General features: G+C 39.2%; 1 protein-coding gene across 8 annotated transcripts in view; it reads right to left on the bottom strand.

Moving 5' to 3' along the window:
• CAB39L (calcium binding protein 39 like) overlaps nucleotides 1–25,165 on the bottom strand; it is a 127,627-nt gene that overhangs the window by 6,043 nt on the left and 96,419 nt on the right. For all 8 annotated transcript variants that reach the window (XM_027064801.2, XM_027064799.2, XM_027064802.2 and 5 more), the window contains 2 exons: nucleotides 24,772–24,837; nucleotides 9,009–9,152 (listed from right to left, as the gene is read on the bottom strand). In XM_027064801.2, the coding sequence (XP_026920602.1) occupies nucleotides 9,009–9,152; nucleotides 24,772–24,837 (210 nt within the window). The remainder of the gene's footprint in view (nucleotides 1–9,008; nucleotides 9,153–24,771; nucleotides 24,838–25,165) is intronic.

Genomic DNA, 25,165 nt, shown 5'->3' with positions numbered 1-25,165 from the left:
AAAACGGAAGAATTCCCCTCAAAAGAATCTCCAGGAAATAACGGCAGCTAATGAACTGATCGAAAACGATTTAAACAATATAACAGAAAGTGAATTTAGAATAATAGTCATCAAATTAATCACTGGGCTTTAAAACAGTATAGAGGACAGCAGAGAATCTCTTGCTACAGAGATCAAGGGACTAGGGAACAGCCAGGAGGAGCTAAAAAATGCTATCAATGAGCTGCAAAATAAAATGGAACAACCACGGCTCGGATTGAAGAGGCAGAGGAGAGAATAGGGGAACTAGAAGATAAAATTATGGAAAAAGAGGAAGCTGAGAAAAAGAGAGATAAAAAAATCCAGGAGTATGAGGGGAAAATTAGAGAACTAAGAGATGCACTAAAGAGAAATAATCTATACATAATTGGTATTCCAGAGGAGGAAGAGAGAGGGAAAGGTGCTGAAGGTGTACTTGAAGAAATAATAGCTGAGAATTTCCCTGATCTGGGGAAGGAAAAAGGGAAGGAAATCCAAGAGGCACAGAGAACTCCCTTCAGACTTAACTTGAATTGGTCTTCTGCACGACATATCATAGTGAAACTGGCAAAATACAAGGATAAAGAGAAAATTCTGAAAGCAGCTAGGGATAAACGTGCTCTAACATATAAAGGGAGACCGGTAAGACTCATGACGGATCTCTCTACTGAAAGTTGGCAGGCCAGAAAGGAATGGCAGCAAATCTTCAATGTGATGAACAGAAAAAAATATGCAGCCGAGAATCCTTTATCCAGCAAGTCTGTCATTTTGAATAGAAGGAGAGATAAAGGTATTCCCAAACAAGCAAAAACTGAAGGAATTCGTCATCACTAAACCAGCCCTACAAGAGATCCTAAGGGGGATCCTGTGAGACAAAGTACCAGAGACATCACTACAAACATGAAACCTACAGACATCACAATGACTCTAAACCCATATCTTTCTATAATAGCACTGAATGTAAATGGACTAAATGCGCATCAAGACCCATCTATTTGCTGTCTACAAGAGACTCATTTTAGACCTGAGGACACTTTCAGATTGAAAGTAAGGGGATGGAGAACTATTTATCATGCTACTGGAAGTCAAAAGAAAGCTGGAGTAGCCATACTTACATCAGACAAACTAGACTTTAAATTAAAGGCTGTAACAAGAGATGAAGAAGGGCATTATATAATAGTTACAGGGTCTATCCATCAGGAAGAGCTAACAATTATAAATGTCTATGCGCCGAATACAGGAGCCCCCAAATATATAAAACAATTACTCACAAACATAAGCAACCATATTGATAAGAATGTGGTAATTGCAGGGGACTTTAACACTCTACTTACAGAAATGGATAGATCATCTAGACACACGGTCAATAAAGAAACAAGGGCCCTGAATTATACATTGGATCAGATGGACTTGACAGATATATTTAGAACTCTGCATCCCAAAGCAACAGAATATACTTTCTTCTCGAGTGCACATGAACATTCTCCAAGACAGATCACATACTGGGTCACAAAACAGCCCTTCATAAGTATACAAGAATTGAAATCATACCATGCATACTTCAGACCACAATGCTATGAAGCTTGAAATCGACCACAGGAAAAAGTCTGGAAAACCTCCAAAAGCATGGAGGTTAAAGAACACCCTACTAAAGAACGAGTGGGTCAACCAGGCAATTAGAGAAAAAATTTTTAAATATATGGAAACAAATGAAAATGAAAATACAACAATCCAAACGCTTTGGGATGCAGCGAAGGCAGTCCTGAGAGGAAAATACATTGCAATCCAGGTCTATCTCAAGAAACAAGAAAAATCCCAAATACAAAATCTAACAGCACACCTAAAGGAAATAGAAGCAGAACAGCAAAGACAGCCTAAACCCAGCAGAAGAAGAGAAATAACAAAGATCAGAGCAGAAATAAACAATATGGAATCTAAAAAAACTGTAGAGCAGATCAACGAAACCAAGAGTTGGTTTTTTGAAAAAATAAACAAAATTGATAAACCTCTAGCCAGGCTTCTCAAAAAGAAAAGGGAGATGACCCAAATAGACAAAATCATGAATGAAAATGGAATTATTACAACCAATCCCTCAGAGATACAAGCAATTATCAGGGAATACTATGGAAAATTATATGCCAACAAACTGGACAACCTGGAAGAAATGGACAAATTCCTAAACACCCACACACTTCCAAAACTCAATCAGGAGGAAATAGAAAGCTTGAACAGACCCATAACCAGTGAAGAAATTGAATCAGTCATCAAAAATCTCCCAACAAACAAGAGTCCAGGACCAGATGGCTTCCCAGGGGAGTTCTACCACACGTTTAAAGCAGAGATAATACCTATCCTTCTCAAGCTATTCCAAAAAATAGAAAGGGAAGGAAAACTTCCAGACTCATTCTATGAAGCCAGTATTACTTTGATTCCTAAACCAGACAGAGACCCAGTAAAAAAAGAGAACTACAGGCCAAGATCCCTGATGAATATGGATGCAAAAATTCTCAATAAGATACTAGCAAACTGAATTCAACAGCATATAAAAAGAATTATTCACCATGGTCAAGTGGGATTCATCCCTGGGATGCAGGGCTGGTTCAACATTCGCAAATCAATCAACGTGATACATCACATTAATAAAAGAAAAGCTAAGAACCATATGATCCTGTCAATTGATGCAGAAAAAGCATTTGACAAAATTCAGCATCCTTTCTTAATAAAAACCCTCGAGAAAGTCGGGATAGAAGGAACATACTTAAACATCATAAAAGCCATTTATGAAAAGCCCACAGCTAACATCATCCTCAATGGGGAAAAACTGAGAGCTTTTTCCCTGAGATCAGGAACACGACAGGGATGTCAACTCTCACCGCTGTTGTTTAACACAGTGTTGGAAGTTCTAGCATCAGCAATCAGACAACAAAAGGAAATCAAAGGCATCAAAATTGGCAAAGATGAAGTCAAGCTTTCGCTTTTTGCAGATGACATGATATTATACATGGAAAATCCGATAGACTCCACCAAAAGTCTGCTAGAACTGATACATGAATTCAGCCAAGTTGCAGGATACAAAATCAATGTACAGAAATCAGTTGCACTCTTATACACTAATAATGAAGCAACAGAAAGACAAATAAAGAAACTGATCCCATTCACAACTGCACCAAGAAGCATAAAATACCTAGGGATAAATCTAACCAAAGATGTAAAAGATCTGTATGCTGAAAACTATAGAAAGCTTATGAAGGAAATTGAAGAAGACATAAAGAAATGGAAAAACATTCCATGCTCATGGATTGGAAGAATAAATACCGTCAAAATGTCAATACTACCCAAAGCTATCTACACATTCAATGTAATCCCAATCAAAATTGCCCTAGCATTCTTCTCGAAGCTAGAACAAGCAATCCTAAAATTCATATGGAACCACAAAAGGCCCTGAATAGCCAAAGTAATTTTGAAGAAGAAGACCAAAGCAGGAGGCATCACAATCCCAGACTTTAGCCTCTACTACAAAGCTGTAATCATCAAGACAGCATGGTATTGGCACAAAAACAGACACAAAGACCAATGGAATAGAATAGAAACCCCAGAACTAGACCCACAAACGTATGGCCAACTAATCTTTGACAAAGCAGGAAAGAATATCCAATGGAAAAAAGACAGTCTCTTTAACAAATGGTGCTGGGAGAACTGGACAGCAACATGCAGAAGGTTGAAACTACACCACTTTCTCACACCATTCACAAAAATAAACTCAAAATGGATAAAGGACCTAAATGTGAGACAGGAAACCATCAAAACCCTAGAGGAGAAAGCAGGAAAAGACCTCTCTGACCTCAGCCGTAGCAATTTCTTACTTCACATCCCCAAAGGCAAGGGAATTAAAAGCAAAAATGAACTATTGGGACCTTATGAAGATAAAAAGCTTCTGCACAGCAAAGGAAACAACCAACAAAACTAAAAGGCAACCAATGGAATGGGAAAAGATATTTGCAAATGACATATCGGACAAAGGGCTAGTATCCAAAATCTTTAAAGAGCTCACCAAACTCCACACCCGAAAAACAAATAATCCAGTGAAGAAATGGGCAGAAAACATGAATAGACACTTCTCTAAAGAAGACATCTGGATGGCCAACAGGCACATGAAAAGATGCTCAACGTCGCTCCTCATCAGGGAAATACAAATCAAAACCATCACTCAGTGATCACCTCACGCCAGTCAGAGTGGCCAAAACAAACAAATCAGGAGACTATAGATGCTGGAGAGGATGTGGAGAAACGGGAACCCTCTTGCACTGTTGGTGGGAATGCAAACTGGTGCAGCCACTCTGGAAAACAGTGTGGAGGTTCCTCAAAAAATTAAAAATAGACCTACCCTATGACCCAGAGTAGCATTGCTAGGAATTTACCCAAGGGATGCAGGAGTGCTGATGCATAGGGGCACTTGTACCCCAATGTTTATAGCAGCACTCTCAACAACAGCCAAATTATGGAAAGAGCCTAAATGTCCATCAACTGATGAATGGACAAAGAAATTGTGGTTTGTATACACAAGGAGTACTACGTGGCAGTGAGAAAGAATGAAATATGGCCCTTTGTAGCAACGTGGATGGAACTGGAGAGTGTTATGCTAAGTGAAATAAGCCATACAGAGAAAGACAGATACCATATGTGTTCACTCTTATGTGGATCCTGAGAAACTTAACAGAAATCCATGGGGGAGGGGAAGGAAAAAAAAAAAAAGAGGTTAGAGTGGGAGAGAGCCAAAGCATAAGAGACTCTTAAAAACTGAGAACAAACTGAGGTTGATGGGGGGTGGGAGGGAGGGGAGTGTGGGTGATGGTATTGAGGAGGGCACCTGTTGGGATGAGCACTGGGTGTTGTATGGAAACCAATTTGACAATAAATTTCATATATTAAAAGAAAGAAAGAAAAAGAAAGGAAGGAAGGAAGGAAGGAAGGAAGGAAGGAAGGAAGAAAGAAAGAAAGAAAGAAAGAAAGAAAGAAAGAAAGAAAGAAAGAAAGAGAAAAAAAGAATTGGGTAAGAAGAAAAAAAAATCTAAGATTTTTGGCATACTTGCCTGCAGATTTTTTACTAAAACATTACAGATGTAATTAGAGGCTCTTGGTCACCTCTTCATGATACCATTCTCCTCCCTAACCCTCCCCACTGAGGTGACTGCTATTCTGGATTTGGTATTTATCATCCCCATACAGGTTTTCAGACTATAGCTGCAGAAGTATGAATCCATAGACAGTGCTGTTTTGCATGGTTTCAACCTTTAAATAAATAACATCCTTTTAACATTTCCTTATTTGATTCAGTGTTTGGGATTTGTCCCCGCTGATTGGTATAACTCAATTAATTTTAACCCATTACTATATCCTACTGTATGAATATATCACGATTTATTTTCCCCATCTCCTGTTGATGCCCATTTGTGGGTTTTTTCTCTCATTTTACACCATTCTAAACAATGTTGTGATAAATATTTTTGTACATGATTCCTCATGCACATGTGCAAAAATGTCTCTAAAAACTTGCTGAGAGGGGCACCTGAGAGGCTCCATTGGCTCAGTGTCCGACTCTTGATTTCGGCTCAGGTCATGATCTCACAGTTTGTGGGATCCAGCCCCATATCGGGCTACTGCTGACACTGTGGAGCCTGCTTGGAATTCTCTCCCTCCCTTCTCTCTCCCTTGCACACATACTCTCTCTCTCTCAAAAATAAATAAACTTAAAACAATTGCTGAGAAATGAGATTTCAGGATTGAAAGATACGCATACTTCAGTTCTTTAATTTGCTAAATTGCTCTCCAAAGTGGTTGTGCTAACTTACAGTGTAGGACAGCTTCCACTGCTGTCCAACCTTACCAATATTTGCTATTGTCAGACTTAAACATATGGCCATTATGAAAATGTAAAATGATATCTCATTGATATTTCAATGGCCATTTCCAATGTTACTTAGTAAGATGATCATCTTCACCTACTTATTGACCAATCAGGCTTTCTCATCTGTAAGTTACCAACTTGCATCCTTTGCCCATTTTTCTATTGAATTGTCTTTCCAAATGATTTGCCAGTTATATGTGTCACATTCTATCTTTTCACTTTGCTTATTCTGTCTTTTTTAAAAAAATTATTTATTTATTCATTCGTTCATTTATTTATTTATTTATTTATTTTTCACTTATATCCACGTTAGTTAGCATATAGTGCAATAATGATTTCTGGAGTAGAATGTAGTGATTCATCCCCTAAATATAACACCCAGTGCTCATCCCAACAAGTGTTCTCCTTGGTGCTCCTTGCCCATTTAGCCATCCTCCCACCCACAACACCGCCAGCAACCCTCAGTTTGTTCTCCACTTTTAGGAGTCTCATCTGTTTTGTCCCCCCTGCCTTTTTTTATATTATTATTGCTTCCCTTCCCTTATGTTCACCTGATTTGTATCCTAAATTCCACATATGAGTGAAGTCATATGATATTTGTCTTTCTGACTAATTTCGCTTAGCGTAATACCCTCCAATTCCATCCACATAGTTGCAAATGGCAGGATTTCATTCTTTTTGATTGCTGAATAATACTCCATTGTATATATATACCGTATCTTCTTTATCCATTCATCCATCAATGGACATTTGGGCTCTTTCCATACTTTGGCTATTGTTGGTAAAACACGGGGATTCATGTGCCCCTTCGAAACAGCACACCTGTATCCCTTGGATAAATACCTACTAGTGCAATTGCTGGGTCGTAGGGTATTTCTATTTTTAATTTTTTGAGGAGCTTCCATACTGTTTTCCAGAGTGTCTGCACCAGCTTGCATTCCCACCAGCAGTGCAAAAGAGATCCTCTTTCTCTGCATCCTCGCCAACATCTGTTGTTGCTTGAGTTGTTAATGTTAGTCATTCTGACAGGTGTGAGGTGGTATCGCATTGTGGTTTTGGTTTGTATTTCCCTGATGATGAGTGATGTTGAGCATTTTTTCATGTGTGTTAGCCATCTGGATGTTTTCGCTGGAAAGGTGTCTATTTTGATGTAGTTAACTAAATACTTCCTATTATGTTTTGTGATTCTACATTCTGTTTAAAGAATTCTTCCCTCCTGTACATCATAAAAGACAGTCTCTTATTTTCTCTCCTAAAAGTTAAAAAGTTTTGCTTTTCAAGTGCAGATCTTTACCGAGAATTTATTTCTGAGTATACTGGAGGGTATAGTATAGGGTTTTCTCTCCATGGATGAAATCCATTACTCTAGAACCATTTATTAAACAGTTAACCTATTCTCAACTGATTTGTAATTCTTCTACTATCAAAACCGTTTCATGTTTGTACAGGTTTATTTCTGGGCCCTCTACCTTGGTTTTGTTGTTTTATTTATCTATCTCTATGCCAATACAAAACTGTCTTCATTTACTATAAATCTTAAGTCTCAGTATCTGGTAGAGTGGATTCCCCTACCTAGCTCTTTTTTAAAATTGCCATAGCTAACCTTAGACCATTGTTCTACCACATAACTTTCAGAATCAGCTTGCCCAGTTCCATGAGAAGTCCTGTAGGGATTTTGAACATAATTGAATGGAATTTATAAATTAATTTGTTATTTGAATTTCTCTAGCGGCTCTCTGGCCAAAAAAGACCCGATGGCTGAAAGATGGATCAAGCTTTTTTTTTTTTTAACCTCTCAAAGCAACAGCTACATACCTTATAAACTGTCATGTCTCCCATTTTTAGACTTATAAATTCAGTCACCGAATAAACATCATACAGATCCAAAAAAAGCCTGGAACCCCCTTGACTCTTAATTTTACTCTAGAGATATTCATCCTTTTTTAATCCTTTTTAAAACAATTTTGAGAGAGAGTTTGCACATGTGTAGGCATGCAAGCAGAGGAGGGGCAGAGAGAGGGAGAGAGAATTCCAAGCAGGCTTTGCACAGCCAGCGCAGAATTGATGTGGGGCTCTAACCTACAAACCGTGAGATCATGACCTGAGAGGAAACCGAGAGTCCTACACTTAACCAACTGAGCCCCTCAGGCACCCCTCCAGATAATCTATCCTAAGAAAATAATCCCAAATATGGAAAAACAACTGGCTGGCTATAGAAAATGCTCATGACAGCATTCCTTACAGTGGGGAAAATGAAACAACCTAAATATAAATAACAGAGGACTCTTCAAGTAAACTAGAGTAAATAAATCCAATGATAAACTGTAATGCTAATAAAACTACTGGCTCTAAAACCCATATATAACAACAATGAATTAATGTTCACCTCTTCTAGCATAGCACTAAGTGATAAAATCGGGATATCAATTTTGTGTACCATGTGAATATAGCTGCAGAAAAAAAAAACCTTCAAATATGAGCACAGGAAAATAAAGTTAACTAAAATCTTTACAATAGTTTGATTACAAGTATGGGATTACAGATTACAGATTTCTCCTACCATGCTTTAAAAAAGTATATTGTCTAAAATTACTAGAAGGCCATTTTGTCACTCTTACATCAAAGAAAAAATGTTAGAAAGAAGCTGGTGTTATGGGGAACTAGTTTCCATTCATAGCAAAATATATTTAAAAAATTTTTTCTAAACAAGTAATGAAAGTGAGTAGTGCCCCACTGTTTCTTCAATGCTTCATTTAAGGTTCAAAAAAACACTTAAGGCAGAAAGCAAAGCATTCAATAATTCCGACCCTTGGGATTTGGGTTCTGGCTCTATCGCTGATTATTTTAGTAACGTTTGGGAAACAGTATCCACCTATTTTCTCAGTGGAAAAATGAAAATATTTAGAGATAGGGATTAGAAACAAATGGGCATTCATTAAAATAACTCTAAAATTTCATCCAAGTCACACAAAACAGAAAAACTGCCTATTTCATTTTCTCTCAAGTATAAAGGAGAGTAAACAGCAGGCAGTTAGCCATTTGAAAGTGGAAAGCAAATGCCCACGTTATTTCTGTTGCACTTTACCTTAAAGACATGGAAGGCTTCAAACTGAATGTTGGGACTTTTGTCTCGAAGGAGGTTCATCATCAGTTTGAGGTTCTCCGGCTTGCTGATGTACTTTGTCATAATGGCAAAGTTGTGTCGGTCCAGGATCAGTTCACCTAGCAGCTACAAAACAAACAAACAAACAAACAAACAAACACAAAATTAAAGCAATAATCTGAGAGCCATCTGATTCAAAATATATGGCACTTTTCCCTGAAAAAAAAAACAACTATAAATGTGGTTAGGAATGTTGACATGAAAAAAACTGAGAGTCTTTATTACATGCATCTTACATTTGGCACAGGCATGAAAGGAGTGGTTATTAAGTTATTTTAAGCTTTTCACACAGTTTTGCTAAACTCAGTGATTAATGCATTTCTGCATCTTTTTTAAAAGCCAGTCATTGCTGCAGCTTAAAAAAGCTCTCTCTGTAGCTTTCATCCAGAGATAGCCCAAAATGAATTTATTATTTTCCTCGCTTACTTTAATCTTGCTTCCCAGTACTACATTGCTTCTTAGGCATTGTGCTAAAAAAAAGAATACCAAAGTTGATTCTACAGTTATACCTCCCTTCCCTGAATAAATGTACTCTAGAAGCTTACTGGGCAAATAGGTTCCATTAAGTGAATCTTACCTTCCCCCTAACTTTTACTACAAAACCTGCTAGATAGCCAAGAAAAAAAAAATCATTGACCCTGAATCCACATGAAGTTTAATATGTACAGCAAGTTTTTATAAAAAAGTAAAGCAAAACATTTTCTTGTAACAAATTAATGGTTCCCCCCAAATGCAGCATTATTCCATGTTATGAACTGAATGTCTGTGCCTCCCTAAAATCTGTATGTTGGAATCCTAACCCCAAATGTGATGGTATTAGGAGGTGGGGCCTTTGGGAAGGTAGAATTGCATGAATGGGGCTGGTGCTCTTATGAAAGAGACCCCAGAGAGCTCTCTCGCTGCTGGCCCCTTGATCTTGGGCTGCCCAGCCTCCCAGTCTGTGGTATTTTTGTTGTAGCAGCCCGAACAGACTAAGACAGACTTTAAAACAAAATAAAAATACCAAAAATGAGAATAGTGGGAGAGCCTCTAGTAGCATCACTGAATGTTCTCTACCTCATCAACTTTTTATTCTCATGTAGTGGTAGAGATCCTAAAGCTTCAGCAACCAGGCAGCTGAAATGTACCCTTTACACAGCTTTATATATGATATACTTATTTTTGAGTTCTCCTATTCACCAGACCTTTTCTGGATGCCTCAGGATAGTAATCTATTGTACAGATAGTTACAGAAATCCTGGATGGGAGGAGAAAGCACATGAAACTTTGAGCTGGCTGTCTATCACAATACTGTCTAGCAACAGAACCCCAGACATGTGTGTGCAGTGATGTGTGTGTGTGTGTGTGTGTGTGTGTGTGTGTGAGGGTGTGCATCTGGCTGTCTATTTAACAACTGAGAACTACACACCTTAAAGTTATTTTAGCACACAAAAGGAAATGATGGGCAGTGATGGATGTTAGCTGGGTATTCTCAAACATGGGACAGCCGTCGTGTAAACTGTTTATCTTCATTTTCCTTAATATCTCTGCCACATCTAGAGCTAACTGCGTCTCTTCTGGAAACTTTCTTTGCCCCTGGTTTCAAGGCCACTGAATTCTTCTGGCTCCTTACCTCTTGCAGCTTATTTCTTTGCTCCTGTGTTACTGCCCTCCTTATGTAGGAATTTTCCAAGCGGTATCTTGAATCTCTGATCTTTTCTCCCTCTTCAGTCTTACCTACACCCAAGGCTTCAACTGTAATATCTAGGAAGATGTCTCCCAAACCTGTATTTCAAGTCCCAGTTTCTTTCCTAAGCTCTATAACAACGTTACTTTTTCTTTTTTTTTTTACGTTGAGAGACAGAGAGACAGTGTGAGTTGGGGGAGGGGGTGTTGGGAGAGAGAGAGAGGGAGAGAGAGAGAAAGATTCTCAAGCAGGTTCTACATTCAGCACAGAGCCCAACACAGGGCTCAAGGCCACGACCCTAGGATCATGACCTGAGCTGAAATCAAGAGTCGGATGCTCAACTGACTGAGCCACCCAGGCAACCCCTACCCCCTTTCTTTTTTTTTTTTTTTAATATATATACCAAAGTTTCTAACTGCCTGCCTGGAGGCCCAGTAGAACACTTGGCTAGCTAATCACACTCAGCTTCTCTGAAACCCTTCCTTTCCTGCTTTGTTAATGACACCACTGCCAGCCAGGTCCCTAGGGCAGAGTTGAAGTCCTCCTCGGCTTCTTCTTTGGCTCCGCCGTTGCATCAAATCTACATCCATGGTCTGCCAATTTTCTGTTTATCAATGTCTCGAACATCTTTCCTTCTACTTTTATTGCCAGCATCCTCTTTCCAGCCCTCAGGGCCTCTCGCCGGGCTCCTGCGGCAGCACGCAGAGTGGTCCCTTCCTCAATGCAGACCCAATCCAATCCACCCTGCATGCAGTGTCAAACACATCTTCCTGAAGATCAGCCCCATTCATGTTACCAATTCCACTTCAGGAGTGAATGAATAAACAAATCCCTGGATGCCAATAAATTTAGGGGGAAAAAATTAAACTCCTTAGGATAGCATTCAAACCCCTCTGTGCTCCTGAGTCACTTCTACTTCCTTTCCTAGGAGCCCCACTTACTCCTCATTCTTCTGCCCCTGTGGCTGCACTCTCTTTACTCCCAATGTTTCCCCTGGCTTTATTTAGATATAACTGACAAAATTGTCTATACTTGAAGTGTACATCACAATCATTTCAAATATGTATACACTGTAAAACATTTACCACAATCATGTTAATTAACACATCCATCACCTCAACAGTTACCCTTTGGTTTGGTGTGTGATGAGAATGCTTAAGATCCACTCTCAGCAAGTTTCAAGTACGTGACACAGTATTCTTAACTATAGTCACCATGCTGGACATCGGATCCTAGGACTTAGTCTTCTCATAACTGAAAGTTTGTACCCATTGACCAATACCTCTCATCCCCCTGCCCGCCAGTGCCTGGGGACCACCATTCTACGTTCAGTTTCTAAGAGCTCAACTTTCTCCCCTGTTGCTCTGCGTTGTTTTTCCTCAGCAGTACTCACTGCCTTGCAGTACAGACTTACTTGCCGCTTTATTTAAAAAAAAATTGTTTTTAAACGTTTATTTATTTTTCAGACAGAGAGAGACAGAGCATGAACGGGGCAGGGGCAGAGAGAGAGGGAGACACAGAATCGGAAGCAGGCTCCAGGCTCTGAGCCGTCAGCCCAGAGCCCTACGCGGGGCTCAAACTCAGGGACTGCGAGATCGTGACCTGAGCCGAAGTCGGCCGCTCAACCGACTGTGCCACCCGGGTGCCCCACTTGCCTCTTAAGAACGTAAGGGCATCCATCAAATCATGTTTGTGTTTGTACCCTTTACAACTTAACTGTGTGATGTGCATGGATACTGTTGGGGAAATAAAGTTGACAAAATGTAGAAAAGAAAGCAAGCAGTTTGATTACTAAATAAGCACATCCACAGCACATCATTGTAGGTAATGGGTGAAAAAGACATGATGAAGACACATAAAATTACACCTTACTTATACTGCCGTGCAGCTGCAACCCCTTACATGCATATCTTCTCAAGATGAAAGGTAACCTGTTCTCTGTAAGGGGACTTGACAGTGCCTTTTGCTGTGCACCCTTCACATTTCACTCTGAACCCACCTGTCCACTGAGGTAGCTATTTGTTTTAACTAATTGCCTTTATTCCACTAATAAAGAGAATTAAATAAAACTCTTATCTCTCTGACAAGCAAATGCTTGCAGCTTGGAGAGAAGTACCAGGGTTAATTTCCCTGGTGACAGGGCAATAGGCGTGCTGTCTTCTGGCATGTTTATGGGTCAGCAGTATGGCTTCCAGACTCTCAAAAAAAAAAAAAAAAACCAAAAAAACAAAACAAAACACCCCAAAAAACAAAACAAAAAACAAGCCACAAACCTCTTTTGGGTTGTAAAACTGACAAGACATATATGTGGATGTAAGATACACCCACCTAAGATATACATGGGCATATACAGATATAGATAGGATTCTTTACAGAGCTTTCTACATCTATAGATAGATATAGATACAGCTTCTACATTGATATATAAAGATATATTTATATAAAACATATATAAAAATCCAATAAAATACACATCATATATACACGAATACATATACATATTACTATATACACATACACATATCAAAAGGTCTTTCAGCAACAAAGAAATTTCACTAAAAAAATTTACCCTTAATTTGCATGTACACACACACTCAATAATTTGCTGAAGTGACATTTATGAGTTAAATTCAGATTAAGTAACTTTAATTTTTATTCCATGGGTATGCATACATATAAACTCTATCCAACCTAGCCTCTGCTAATATAATTTCACTAGTTTTATGAAACAAGCAATTGTGTTAAATTATTTACCAACTACACTGACTCTTTTAGCCATTAAATTTAATCTATTTTAATTAATACTGACAATGACAAAATGCTGCATTTCATCATAATACAAAGCATTTAACACAATACTATACTAGGTAAAATGGGAAAAAACTGTTTTTAGTTCTCTAAATTTCATTTTATAGGCTTATATATTACAAAGTAGAACCAAAGCAAGTGGAAATAATAAGAGTTTCTTTTAACTTAGTGTTTTAATGAAATTGACCAGAGCCAAAAAAAACCCCCCAAATTCTACCAAGCTTCTTTTGAATTATAATCTTTCCCTCTAATAATTAAATACCAGGCTCTGAAGAAGATAAGAAATAAATTCCTAAGCTCTGTCATGTGAGGGGAAGGAATTTGTTAATTATTTTTTATTGACACCAGGAATCCAAGCATCTCAAGGTAGCTCATGAAAATTAAGAATAAGATTAACAAAAGACGGTTGGTAGCTTTGGAGTTAGAACACAGCTGAGCTTTAAGACAGTTTATCACTTAAAGAATACTCTAAGTATACTCTTAAAATAACGTAAACTCTCTTGATTTCTAAAATGATGAAACATCTATGTGCAAAATATTACAGAATTCAGAGATATAAACAGCTGTGTCAAAACAGAACATACTGCTACCCCAGACCTAATTCTCAAAAAGAAAAACCAATAATGTACCAGTGGAGCTCTCCAAAACAATAGTTTTCTACTAAATACACAGTATTTGACAGGCTCTCTCCTTGAATAGTGATGTCTGCCTACAGTCTAGCATTCAAAAGAGCCAACTCTTTAGTATTCATTTCAACAATTTCTATATTGTACATACGCTTTATCTTTTTCTTTTCTTAAGAGAAAGTGAGTGGGGGAGAGACAGAGAGGAAGAGAGAGAATCTATCTCTTTAATTTACATCCAAGTTAGTTAGCGTATCATGCAACAATGATTTCAGTAGATTCCTTAATGCCCCTTACCCATTTAGCCCATCCCCCCCCCCCACAAACCCTCCAGTAACCCTCTGTTTATTCTCCATATTACTCTCTTAGGTTTTGTCCCCCTTCCTGTTTCTGCATTATTTTTGCTTCCCTTCCCTTATGTTCATCTGTTTTGTGTCTTAAAGTCCTCATATGAGTGAAGTCATATGATATTTGCCTTTCTCTGACTAATTTCGCTTAGCATAATACCCTCTAGCTCCATCCACGTAGTTGCAAATGGCAGGATTTCATTCTTTTTAATCACTGAGTAATAGTCCATTGTATATATACCCCATCTTCTTTATCCATTCATCCACTGATAGACATGAGGCCTCTTTCCATACTTTGGCTATTGTTGATAGCGCTGCTATAAACATTGGGGTGCATGTGTCTCTTCAAAACAGCATACCTATATCCCTTGGATAAATACCTAGTAGTGCAATTGCTGGGTTGTAGGGTCATTCTATTTTTTAATTTTTTGAGGAACCTCCGTACTGTTTTCCAGAGTGGCTGCACCAGTTTGCACTCCTACTAGCAGTGCAAGAGATCCTCTTTCTCCACATCCTTGCCAACATCTGTTGTTGCCTGAGTTGTTAATGTTAGCCATTCTGACAGGTGTCAGGTGGTATCTCATTGTGGTTTTGATTTTTATTTCCCTGATGATGAGTGATGTTGAGCATTTTTTCATGCGCCGGTTGGCCATCTGGATGTCGTCTTTGGAGAAGTGTCTCTTCATGTCTTTTGCCCATTTCTTCACTGGATTATTTGTTTTTTGGGTGTTGAGTTTGATACGTTCTTTATAGATTTTGGATACTAACCCTTTACCTGATATGTCGTTTACAAATATCTTCTCCCATTCCGTCGGTTGCCTTTTAGTTTTGCTGATTGTTTCCTTCCCTGTGCAGAAGCTTTTTATTTTGATGAGGTCCCAATAGTTCATTTTTGCTTTTGTTTCCCTTGCCTCCGGAGATGCATTAAGTAAGAAGTTGCTGAGGCCAAGGTCAAAGAGGTGTTTGCCTGCTTTCTCCTGGAGGATTTTGATGGCTTCCGAAGTGTCTTACATTTAGGTCTTCCATCCAGTTTGAGTGTGTTTTGGGGTATGGTGTAAGACAGTGGTCCAAGTTCATTTTTCTGCATGTTGCTGTCCAGTTTTCCCAGCACCACTTACTGAAAAGACTGTCTTTATTCCATTGGATATTCTTTCCTGCTTTGTCAAAGATTAGATGGCCACACGTTTGTGGGTCCATTTCTCAGTTCTCTATTCTGTTCCATTGATCTGTGTGTCTGCTTTTGTGCCAATACCATACTGACTTGATGATTACAGCCTTGTAATACAGCTTGAAGTCTTGCTTCAAGAGGCAATCCTTGCTTCAGGAGGATTGTCATGCCTCCTGCTTTGGTTTTCTTTTTCAAGATTGCTTTGGCTATTCAGGGTCTTTTCTGGTTCCATACAAATTTTAGGATTGTTTGTTCTAGCTCTGTGAAGAACGCTGGTGTTTTTTTGATAAGGATTGCATTCAATATGTAGATTGCTTTGGGTAGTAGCTACATTTTAACAATATTTGTTCTTCCTATCCAGGAGCATGGAAAATTTTTCCGTGTTTTTGTGTCTTCTTCAATTTCTTTCATAAGCTTTCTATAGTTTTCAGTGTATAGACTTTTCACCTCTTTGGTTAGATTTATTCCTAGGTATTTTATGGGTTTTGGTGCAATTGTACATGGGATCGATTCCTTGATTTCTCTTTCTGTTGCTTCATTGTTGGTGTATAGGAATGCAACCGATTTCTGTGCATTGATTTTATATCCTGCCACTTTGCTGAATTCATGGATCAGCATGGAATCTTTTGGGTTTTCCATATAGAGTATCATGTCATCTGCAAAGAGTGAAAGTTTGACCTCCTCCTGGCTGATTTGGATGCCTTTTATTTCTCTGTGTTGTCTGACTGCAGAGGCTAAGACTTCCAATACTATGTTGAATAACAGTGGTGAGAGTGGACATCCCCATGGTCAGGGGGTGGTCAGGTCTTGTTCCTGACCTTAGGGGGAAAGCTCGCAGTTTTTCCCCATTGAGGATGATATTAGCATTGGGTCTTTCATATATGACTTTTATGATCTCGAGGTATGATCCTTCTCTCCCTACTTTCTTGAGGGTCTGTATCAAGAAAGGATGCTGTATTTTGTCAAATGCTTTCTCTGCATCTATTGAGAGGATCATATGGTTCTTGTCCTTTTTTTATTGATGTGATGAATCACATTGATTGTTTTGCGGATATTGAACCAGCCCTGCATCCCAGGTATAAATCCCGCTTGGTCATGGTGAAAAAAATTTTTAATGTATTGTTGGATCCGGTTGGCTAATATTTTCTTGAGGATTTTTGCATACATGTTCATCAGGGAAATTGGTCTATAGTTCTCCTTTTCAGTGGGGTCTTTGTCTGGTTTTGGAATCAAGGTCATGCTGGCTTCATAGAAAGAGTTTGGAAGTTTTCCTTCCGTTTCTATTCTTTGGGACAGCTTCAAGAGAGTACGTGTTAACTCTTCCTTAAATGTTTGGTAGAATTCCCCTGGAAAGCCATCTGGCCCTGGACTCTTGTTTTTTTGGGAGATTTTTGATTCCTACTTCGATTTCTTTACTGGTTATGGGTCTGTTCAAATTCTCTGTTTCTTCCTGTTTCAGTTTTGGTAGTGTATATGTTTCTAGGAATTTGTCCATTTCTTCCAGATTGCCCATTTTATTCGCGTATAATTGCTCATAATATTCTCTTATTATTATTTTTATTTTGCTGTGTTGGTTGTGATCTCTCCTCTTTCGTTCTTGATTTTATTCATTTGGGTCCTTTCCTTTTTCTTTTTGGTCAAACTGGCTAGTGGTTTATCAGTTTTGTTAATTTGTTCAAAGAACCAGCTTCTGGTTTCATTGATCTGCTCTACCGTTTTTTGGTTTCGATGGCATTGATTTCTGCTCTAATCTTTATTATTTCCTGTCTTCTGCTGGTTTCAGGTTTTATTTGCTATTCTTTTTCCAGCTCTTTAAGGTGTAAGGTTAGGTTGTGTATCTGAGACCTTTCTTCCTTCTTTAGGAAGGTCTGGATTGCTGTATACTTCCCTCTTATGGGAACCTGCATCACAGAGGTTTTGGGCTGTGGTGGTATGATTTTCACTGGCTTCCATGTACTTTTTAATTTCTTCCTTAACTTCTTGGTTAGCCCATTAATTCTTTAGTCGGATGTTCTTTAGTCTCCAAGTATTTGTTACCTTTCTGAATTTTTTCTTGTGGTTGATTTGGAGTTTCATAGCATTGTGGTTTGAAAATATGCACGTTATAATCTCAATCTTTTTGTAGCACTTGAGGGCTGATTTGTGTCCCAGTATGTGATCTATTCTGGAAGATGTTCCATGTGCACTGGAGAAGAATGCATATTCTGCTTTAGGATGAAATGTTCTGAATATATCTGTCAAGTCTATCTGGTCCAGTGTATCATTCAAAGCCATTGTTTTCTTGTTGATTTTCTGATTTAGATGATCTGTCCATTGCTGTCAGCGGGGTTTTGAAGTCCCCTACTATTACAGTATTATTATCAATAAGTTTCTTTGTATTTGTGATTGACTTATATATTTGGGTTTTCCCACATTTGGAGCATAAATGTTTACAATTATTAGGTCTTCTTGGTGGATAGACCCCTTAATATGATATAATGCCCTTCTTCATCTTTTGTCACAGCCTTTATTTGTAAGTCTAGATTGTCTGATATAAGTATGGCTACTCTGGCTTTCTTTTGTCGACCATTAGCGTGATAGATGTTTCTCCATCTATTGAAATTAAGGGTAATTTCAATATAAAGGTGTCTTTAGGTCTAAAGAGGGTCTCCAGCATATTGATGGCTCTTGTTTTTTTATCCATTCTGTTACCGTATGTCTTTTGATGGGAGTATTTAGTCCATTGACGTTTAGAGTGAGTACTGAAAGATATGAGTTTATTGCAATTATGTTTCTTATAGAGTTGGAGTTTCTGGTGGTGTTCTCTGGTCCTTTCTAAAATTTGTTGCTTTTGGTATTTATTTATTTATTTATTTATTTATCTTTTCTCACCTCAGAGAGTCCCCCTTAAAATCTCTTGCAGTGTTGGTTTAGTGGGCATGAACTCCTTTAATTTTTGTCTGGGAAACTTTTAATCTCTCCTTCTATTTTAAATGACAGCCTTGCTGCATAAAGAATTCTTGGCTGCATATTTTTCCAATTCAGCACATTGACTATATCCTCCCACTCCTTTCTGGCCTGCCAAGTTTCTGCTGCAAACCTGATCTGTATTCCCTTGTAAGTTAAGAACTTTTTTTCCCTTGCTGCTTTCATGATTCTTTCCTTGCCTGAGTAATTTGTGAATTTGACTATGATATGTCTTGTTGATGGTCAGTTTCTGTTGAATCTTATGGGAGTCCTCTGTGCTTCCTGGATTTTGATGTCTGTGTTTTTCTCCAGGTTAGGAAAGTTTTCCACTATGATTTGCTCACATAACCCTTTACCCCTTTTTCTCTCTCTTCATCTTCTGGGACCCCTATGATTCTGATGTTGTTCCTTTTAATGAGTCACTGAAATCTCTCATTCTTAAATTGTGCTCTTTGACTTAGTCTCCCTCTTTTTTTCTCCTTCATTATTCTCCATAAGTTTGTTCTCTATATCACTGATTGGCTGCTCTGCCTCATCCATTTTTGCCACTGTGGCATCCATTCGAGATTGCTATAACTCAGTTATAGCATTTTTTATTTCATCCTGGCTAGCTTTTACTTCTTTTATCTTCATAGAAAGGGATTCTAATCTATTTTCAACCCCAGCCAGTATTCTCATTATCGTGATTCTAAATTCTGGTTCAGACATCTTGCTTGTATCTCTCTTGATTAAGTCTCTGGCTGTTGTTTCTTCCTGCTCTTTCTTTTGGGGTGAATTCCTTTGTTTTGTCATTTTGAAGGAAGAAAAGGAATTAATAAGGCAAAAAAAATTAAAATTAAAAAATTAAAAACAACACACACACCCAAGTCCAATAAATGATGTTTGATCCTAGGTGTGTTTTTATCTGGTTGTTGAAAGGAGCTTGATAGATTAGAGAAAAAAGGGAAAAAGAAAAAAAGGAAAACACTTGAAAATCTGAAAAAATGAATACACTGAAATAGAATAAAATGAAATGATGGAAGTAAAGTAGAATTTGAAAAATTTACAAAAAAATATAAAATATAATACAAACAAATTTTAAAGAAAAATATTTTTAATAAAAATTGAAAATAAAAATATTTTTCTCTTTATTCAAGAAAAAGAAAAGAAATGAAAAAGAAGAAAAAGGAAAAAAAGAAAATTTTATAGATGGGCCAGCGAACAGACTGAAATGGGATTCAAATTACTTCATTTTACCCTAGAAATCAAACTATGAAGCACTTTATAGTTCATAATCTAAGCAAGTGGAGAGACTTGTGTTTCTGAAGAGCGAGGTTGGCCCAGTTGGATGGGGCTTAGTGTAACGGCTCCATTCTCCACTAGATGGCGCTGCTTAGCTTCCTGGTGTGGAGTGTTGTGGTGCCTGTAGGTGCGTAAACCCATGCGCGTGAGTGGCAAAAATGGCGTCACGCGGGAACCGAATCTCCAAATCGGAACTCTGCTCTACCCGACCAGCAATCGCGCACCTGTCCTTTGTCTCCAGAAGCTGGAGCACTCCCTGCTTTTACACTGTCTGTGACCAAGCCTTCAGGATGCCAGGCGGCACCTCCCTCCTGAGTTTTATCTCAGATCAGCTGTGCTTCCCGACTCCTCACTTCTGAGGGACTGCGGCTTTTAACCGGCTCAGACCCTCTGGGGGAGGATCTCACCGAGCAATGGCTGGGTGCCGGCTGTACCCAGGAACTTTTCGCGGAATTGTGCTGCTGCTGGTGCCCCGAGACTGCGGCCAGGTGCCAGCCCGCCCCAGAAAAAGTTCACGAAATAGTGTAGCAGCAGCGTTTCAGGGATTATGGAAAATCACAACACACCTCTGGCACCACGCTTCACCTTTAATGACCTTGTTCCTGGAGTAGCGAATGTGTTTGTCCTCTGGGGTCTGCTGGGACCGGGTGGCCGCACAGCCTCCCCAGCAGGGGAACCACCTTTCCCCGTGTGGCCCGAAGACCCCTGACTTCACTCTGCTCCTGAGGATTCGCCCTTCTCACCAGAGCACTGCCAGGTATTGAGCTGCAGAATTTCAGAGTCTGCGCTCCCCCCTGTTTAGAGAGTCTTAATGGAATTTAAACCCTCTCCTTTCTCCTTTCTCCCTTTTTAGTTCAGTCCCTGTGGCCGTTTCCATTTTCCCGCTTTTTCTCCAACTGCTTTTGGGGGAGAGTGCTTTTTCCATAATACCCCCCACCCCACCCCCATCCCGTCTCTGTCCTCTCTCCACAAGCAAAAACACCTCCCTGCCCTCTGCGGCTTCTCTCTCCCTCAGTTCACCTCTCTGTGCTGCGTACCTGCTGAGTTCTGTGGTTCGGGTTGTGCAGATTGTTGTGTTAATCCTCAAATCAGTTTTCTACGTGTGCAGCAAGAAGAGAGAGAATCTTAAGCAGGCTCTACACTTAGGGCAGAGCCCAATGCAGGGCTCAAACTCACAACTGTGAGATCATGACCTGAGCCGGAATCAAGAGTCAGACATTTAACCAAGTGAGGCACCCAGACACCCTGCTTTATATGTCTTTTACTAGTTTTCATTTTGTTTTGTTTTGGTTTGTTTGGTGTCCAACCAGTGCTCAGTTTTATCACACTGTAAACAAAACATTTATGAGATACTCCACTATAAAAGATTTTAGGCAAGAGTAGCAGCCAATGTAGTACATCTGGCTGGATTAATAAAGAACAGGAAAGAGGCCTTCTGCATGGGCTGGGGCATCTGTGAATAAGTAGGAAGCACAATCAAGTGGAAAAGGGAGAGTTTCAATACCAGATACAAACTCAGTTGCTCCTTGCCTGTGTCGCTGGAAATAGAGTAGAGGTGTCTAGCCTCAGAGCCATGTGAGAAGGGGGCAGAACAGTGGAGGGGGGGAGGGGGAGCAGTAGACAGCAGTGAAGAACGGACCTTCTCACTCCCCTGTGCTACCCACCAGATTTGTATTACAGATTGTACCAATCACATATCCACTGCTTCTGTTTTCAAATGCAAATGCATCCTGCTAGGGTATCAGTCTAATTCATACCCTAGTCTCAATTATTTATTTAGAATAGACCACCTTCTAGAGATTGAGCACTGAGGACAGGAGAGGAATATTTACTTATAAAATTTATTTTTATTTTATTGAACAAATATCTACTTCTTAACATGAGCTAGGCTCTGCTCTAACCACTTTATGTCTATTAACAAGGGGACAGGACAAGGTGGGGCTTGAGAACAGAATGAGGGCAATGGGCCCATGGGTAGGAGATGTAAGGTAGCATGACAGAAAAAACAGGAAGAAGGCCCAGATGTTTAGATGAACAACTGTTACTTTATAACTTCACCTAAGGCTCTAGAGATCGTCGATCACAGAAAAGTTTCTATCATGAATTCCTGTCACTGCTGAAAATGGCACAAAGATAAACTCTAAAGTCTATGACCCTCACCTTTCTGGATCCCACTTTAGTCCCATCACCTTAGTTCATACCAATGTCGCTACTTTGGTTCAGGGTGTCATAGATTCTCACTAAAAAGAGGAAGGATTTGGAAAATGTATGAGCTATTTCTTACCTGCTGGCCCCTTAGAGCACTGTTGTCTCTGTTTCCTATTCAATTTCTACTTCCCTCCGAGGGCGATGATCTCTTATAATACAGAGCAGCAGCTCCTCTGTTTTGGCTGTCGTTGTGGAGCCTTAGCAAATAGGGAATTCTATTCTTTAGGTACTACACAGGTATGCCAACAGGATGCAGCCTTATCTTCAGCTGCTTTTAACAAGCTTTCTGGACTTGGGAGAGCATGGCATAATGTCACTGCCTCTGTCGGAAGCTCCATCTCAACAGTCCAGGCTCCAGAAAAAGAGCAGTGAAACCATGGTATATTTTCTACACAGATCAGCTTGTACGGGTTTCCATGCAAGGGGAAACTCAATAAAAAGGTGCTGAATGACTGGCTGAAAATAGCTCACTGACCCCTCCAACAATGGGTACCATTGGAGCAGCGAGGGCACAAATATAGGGGAAGGCAGGTCACAGCTAAGGCAAAATCATGGGTAAAATGAACTGACAAAAATGTGATACAAAATGGGCTTATGTCATCACTTTAGTTAAAACTGTATTCAATATTTAGAAATAAACACATTGTTCTATTAATGTCATCCCAACATGTAAACATAATACAGGTGATATTTAGTAAGCCCCAAAATCATACAAACTGCTTGACAAAACCAGCCAATTATTATCTGCCAAAAACATTCTTTGGAATATCTGAGTGAGATCTGAAGGGTAGGGACACAGCTCTAACTCATGTTCTACTCCCACAGGGGCAGCCCCACTTCCTCCTGGCCAAATGGCTGCTTCCAGGCACTGTTTCACTGAAGGAGGGAAGGCCACTCACCGACTACGTGGCGGCCGTACTCTGCTGGGCTTCCTGCCTCATGAGGGAAAGCAAACTTGCACAGGTATTTCATAGGTGATATACTCTCCAATAGTAAATGCCACTGTTTACACACACATACACACACACACACACACACACACACACACACATTTATCCCTTCATTCATCACTTCCTGCCCTTTTGCCCTGCATAACTGTTCTAAAATCACCTGAAAATTTCATTTTTATCTGTTTATTTATCAATTGTCTGTTCTCCTTGGCAGAATGTAAGGTCCATTGAGATGCGACTTCATTTTGTTCTTGGCTGTCACCGTAATGTCAGGAATAGGAGCACATAAATATTTGTTGGCCACATGGAGTGCCCTTTTACCCCTCTCATCACCCCCAATAATTCATCCAACTAAAGCTATTTGCAGATAATTGAGCATTGACTTTACTTTCTTTTCCAGCTAGTGATATCATCTTTTGACCTCTTTCCAGAGTCCGTTTTGGTGTAATACTGGCAATTTTTAGAAAAGCACAGTTTTGTGTTCTTGATCATGTAGTCTTCTCACATATCTGTTTATTACAGCCACTTTATTAAAGATTATTCTTTTAACTCTTAAAGAATAAGCATGTTTCATATTTCATCATCTTTGTTGGAAATACAGTTTGAACATGTTAAATGGTGGAGGTACCTCTAAAAATGACCTGTAGTAAAACGCTAACAAGAATGCTCAGAGAATGGAACCCAGTAATGCAATGCAGTTAAAAAACAAACCTTTAGAAAAATAGGTTACAAATCTGGGGGTAAGTGCTTCCCAGGAGCCCCATAATGTTTCAGTTCTATAAGCACCATTTCATAGTGGAAAGTTGTCTTCCCTCTCAATTGAAAATATATCCAGAATCTCTCCAGTAATGTCATAAACTTAGAGGGAAACTTTAATCTTGCATTTGATGTGTTATATTTTGTCAATGTCACCTTTTCTTCCCCCCTTCTCTGAAAGATACCCTACAAAGTCTACATTATATAGATGTTTAAGAAAAATACGGTCAGTTTGGTTTCTGTTTCAAGATACACTGAAAGAGAACTGCAGAAGTGGTGTCCGCGTGGCTCAGTCAGTTAAGCGGTTAAGCACTGGACTTCGGCTCAGGTCTGATCTCACGGTTTGTGAGTTCAAGCCCTGGGTTTGTGAGTTCAAGCCGCATTGGGCTCTGTGCTGACAGCTCAGCACCTGAAGCCTGCTTCAGATTCTGTGTCTCCCTCTCTCTCTGCCCCTCCCCAGCTCACACTCTGTTTCTCTCTCTCAAAAATAATAAATAAACATTAAAAAAAAAGAGAGAGAACTACAGGAGAACTTTGCTGTTTCTTCCTTATAAACAGTAATTCAGATCTTAGTTTCAAGCTAAGAGTGATTTCTTTTCATCTCCAGAAAATATCCCCTTAGGAGAGAACTGTGGTTTTATTTAAATTAACTTAGGTTTGACTTTCTTTCTGAGCTGAAATATACGAAATTCTACTTTATCATGCACTTACTATTTTTATGTTATTACTTCCAAAAAGTAGTCGAGGCAGGACACAACATTGTTTTGCTACAAAGTACAGTCATAACATGAAGCATTCTTTTCAAGTTACAAAAATAAAGTGGGGGGGGGGGGACACTTTAATTTTTCCCATATGTACTTGTCCACTAAGAGGCCATCATTTACTAACAAAACATCAACCAACACAGACTAACTTAAGCAATTTGATATTACCTTTAAAGATTGTCTCTTAGTCACATAATTCTCAGACTGAAGCAATTTCTCATAGTCTTCAAAAATCTAATGAAAAGAAAACAAATATTAGAGTGTAACACCAGCAGTGGTTCCTCTGCTTTAGGTTTGCTTATTACTCTCTTGCTTCAAAAGTAAATTCCCAGCCCACTAGGCCAGCACGGCCCAGCTGCTGTGCTCTGCATCAATGTGCTGAACGCCATGCTGATCACACTGTCCACCCGGAGGTTCCCAGTTCACCATCCTTTACACATAAAGACACAGCGGGATACGGAGGTCAAGTGAAACAACAGATGTACTTTGCTACTTTCGTTCTGAAAATTAAAAATTGAGTAGAAAAATGGAGTATTTGAGTCCTCTCAAATAAACCCTTTTG

This window comes from Acinonyx jubatus, chromosome A1 (assembly GCF_027475565.1).
Source record: "Acinonyx jubatus isolate Ajub_Pintada_27869175 chromosome A1, VMU_Ajub_asm_v1.0, whole genome shotgun sequence".
Classification (NCBI taxonomy): domain Eukaryota; kingdom Metazoa; phylum Chordata; class Mammalia; order Carnivora; family Felidae; genus Acinonyx; species Acinonyx jubatus.
This window is presented reverse-complemented; position numbering and strand designations above follow the sequence as displayed.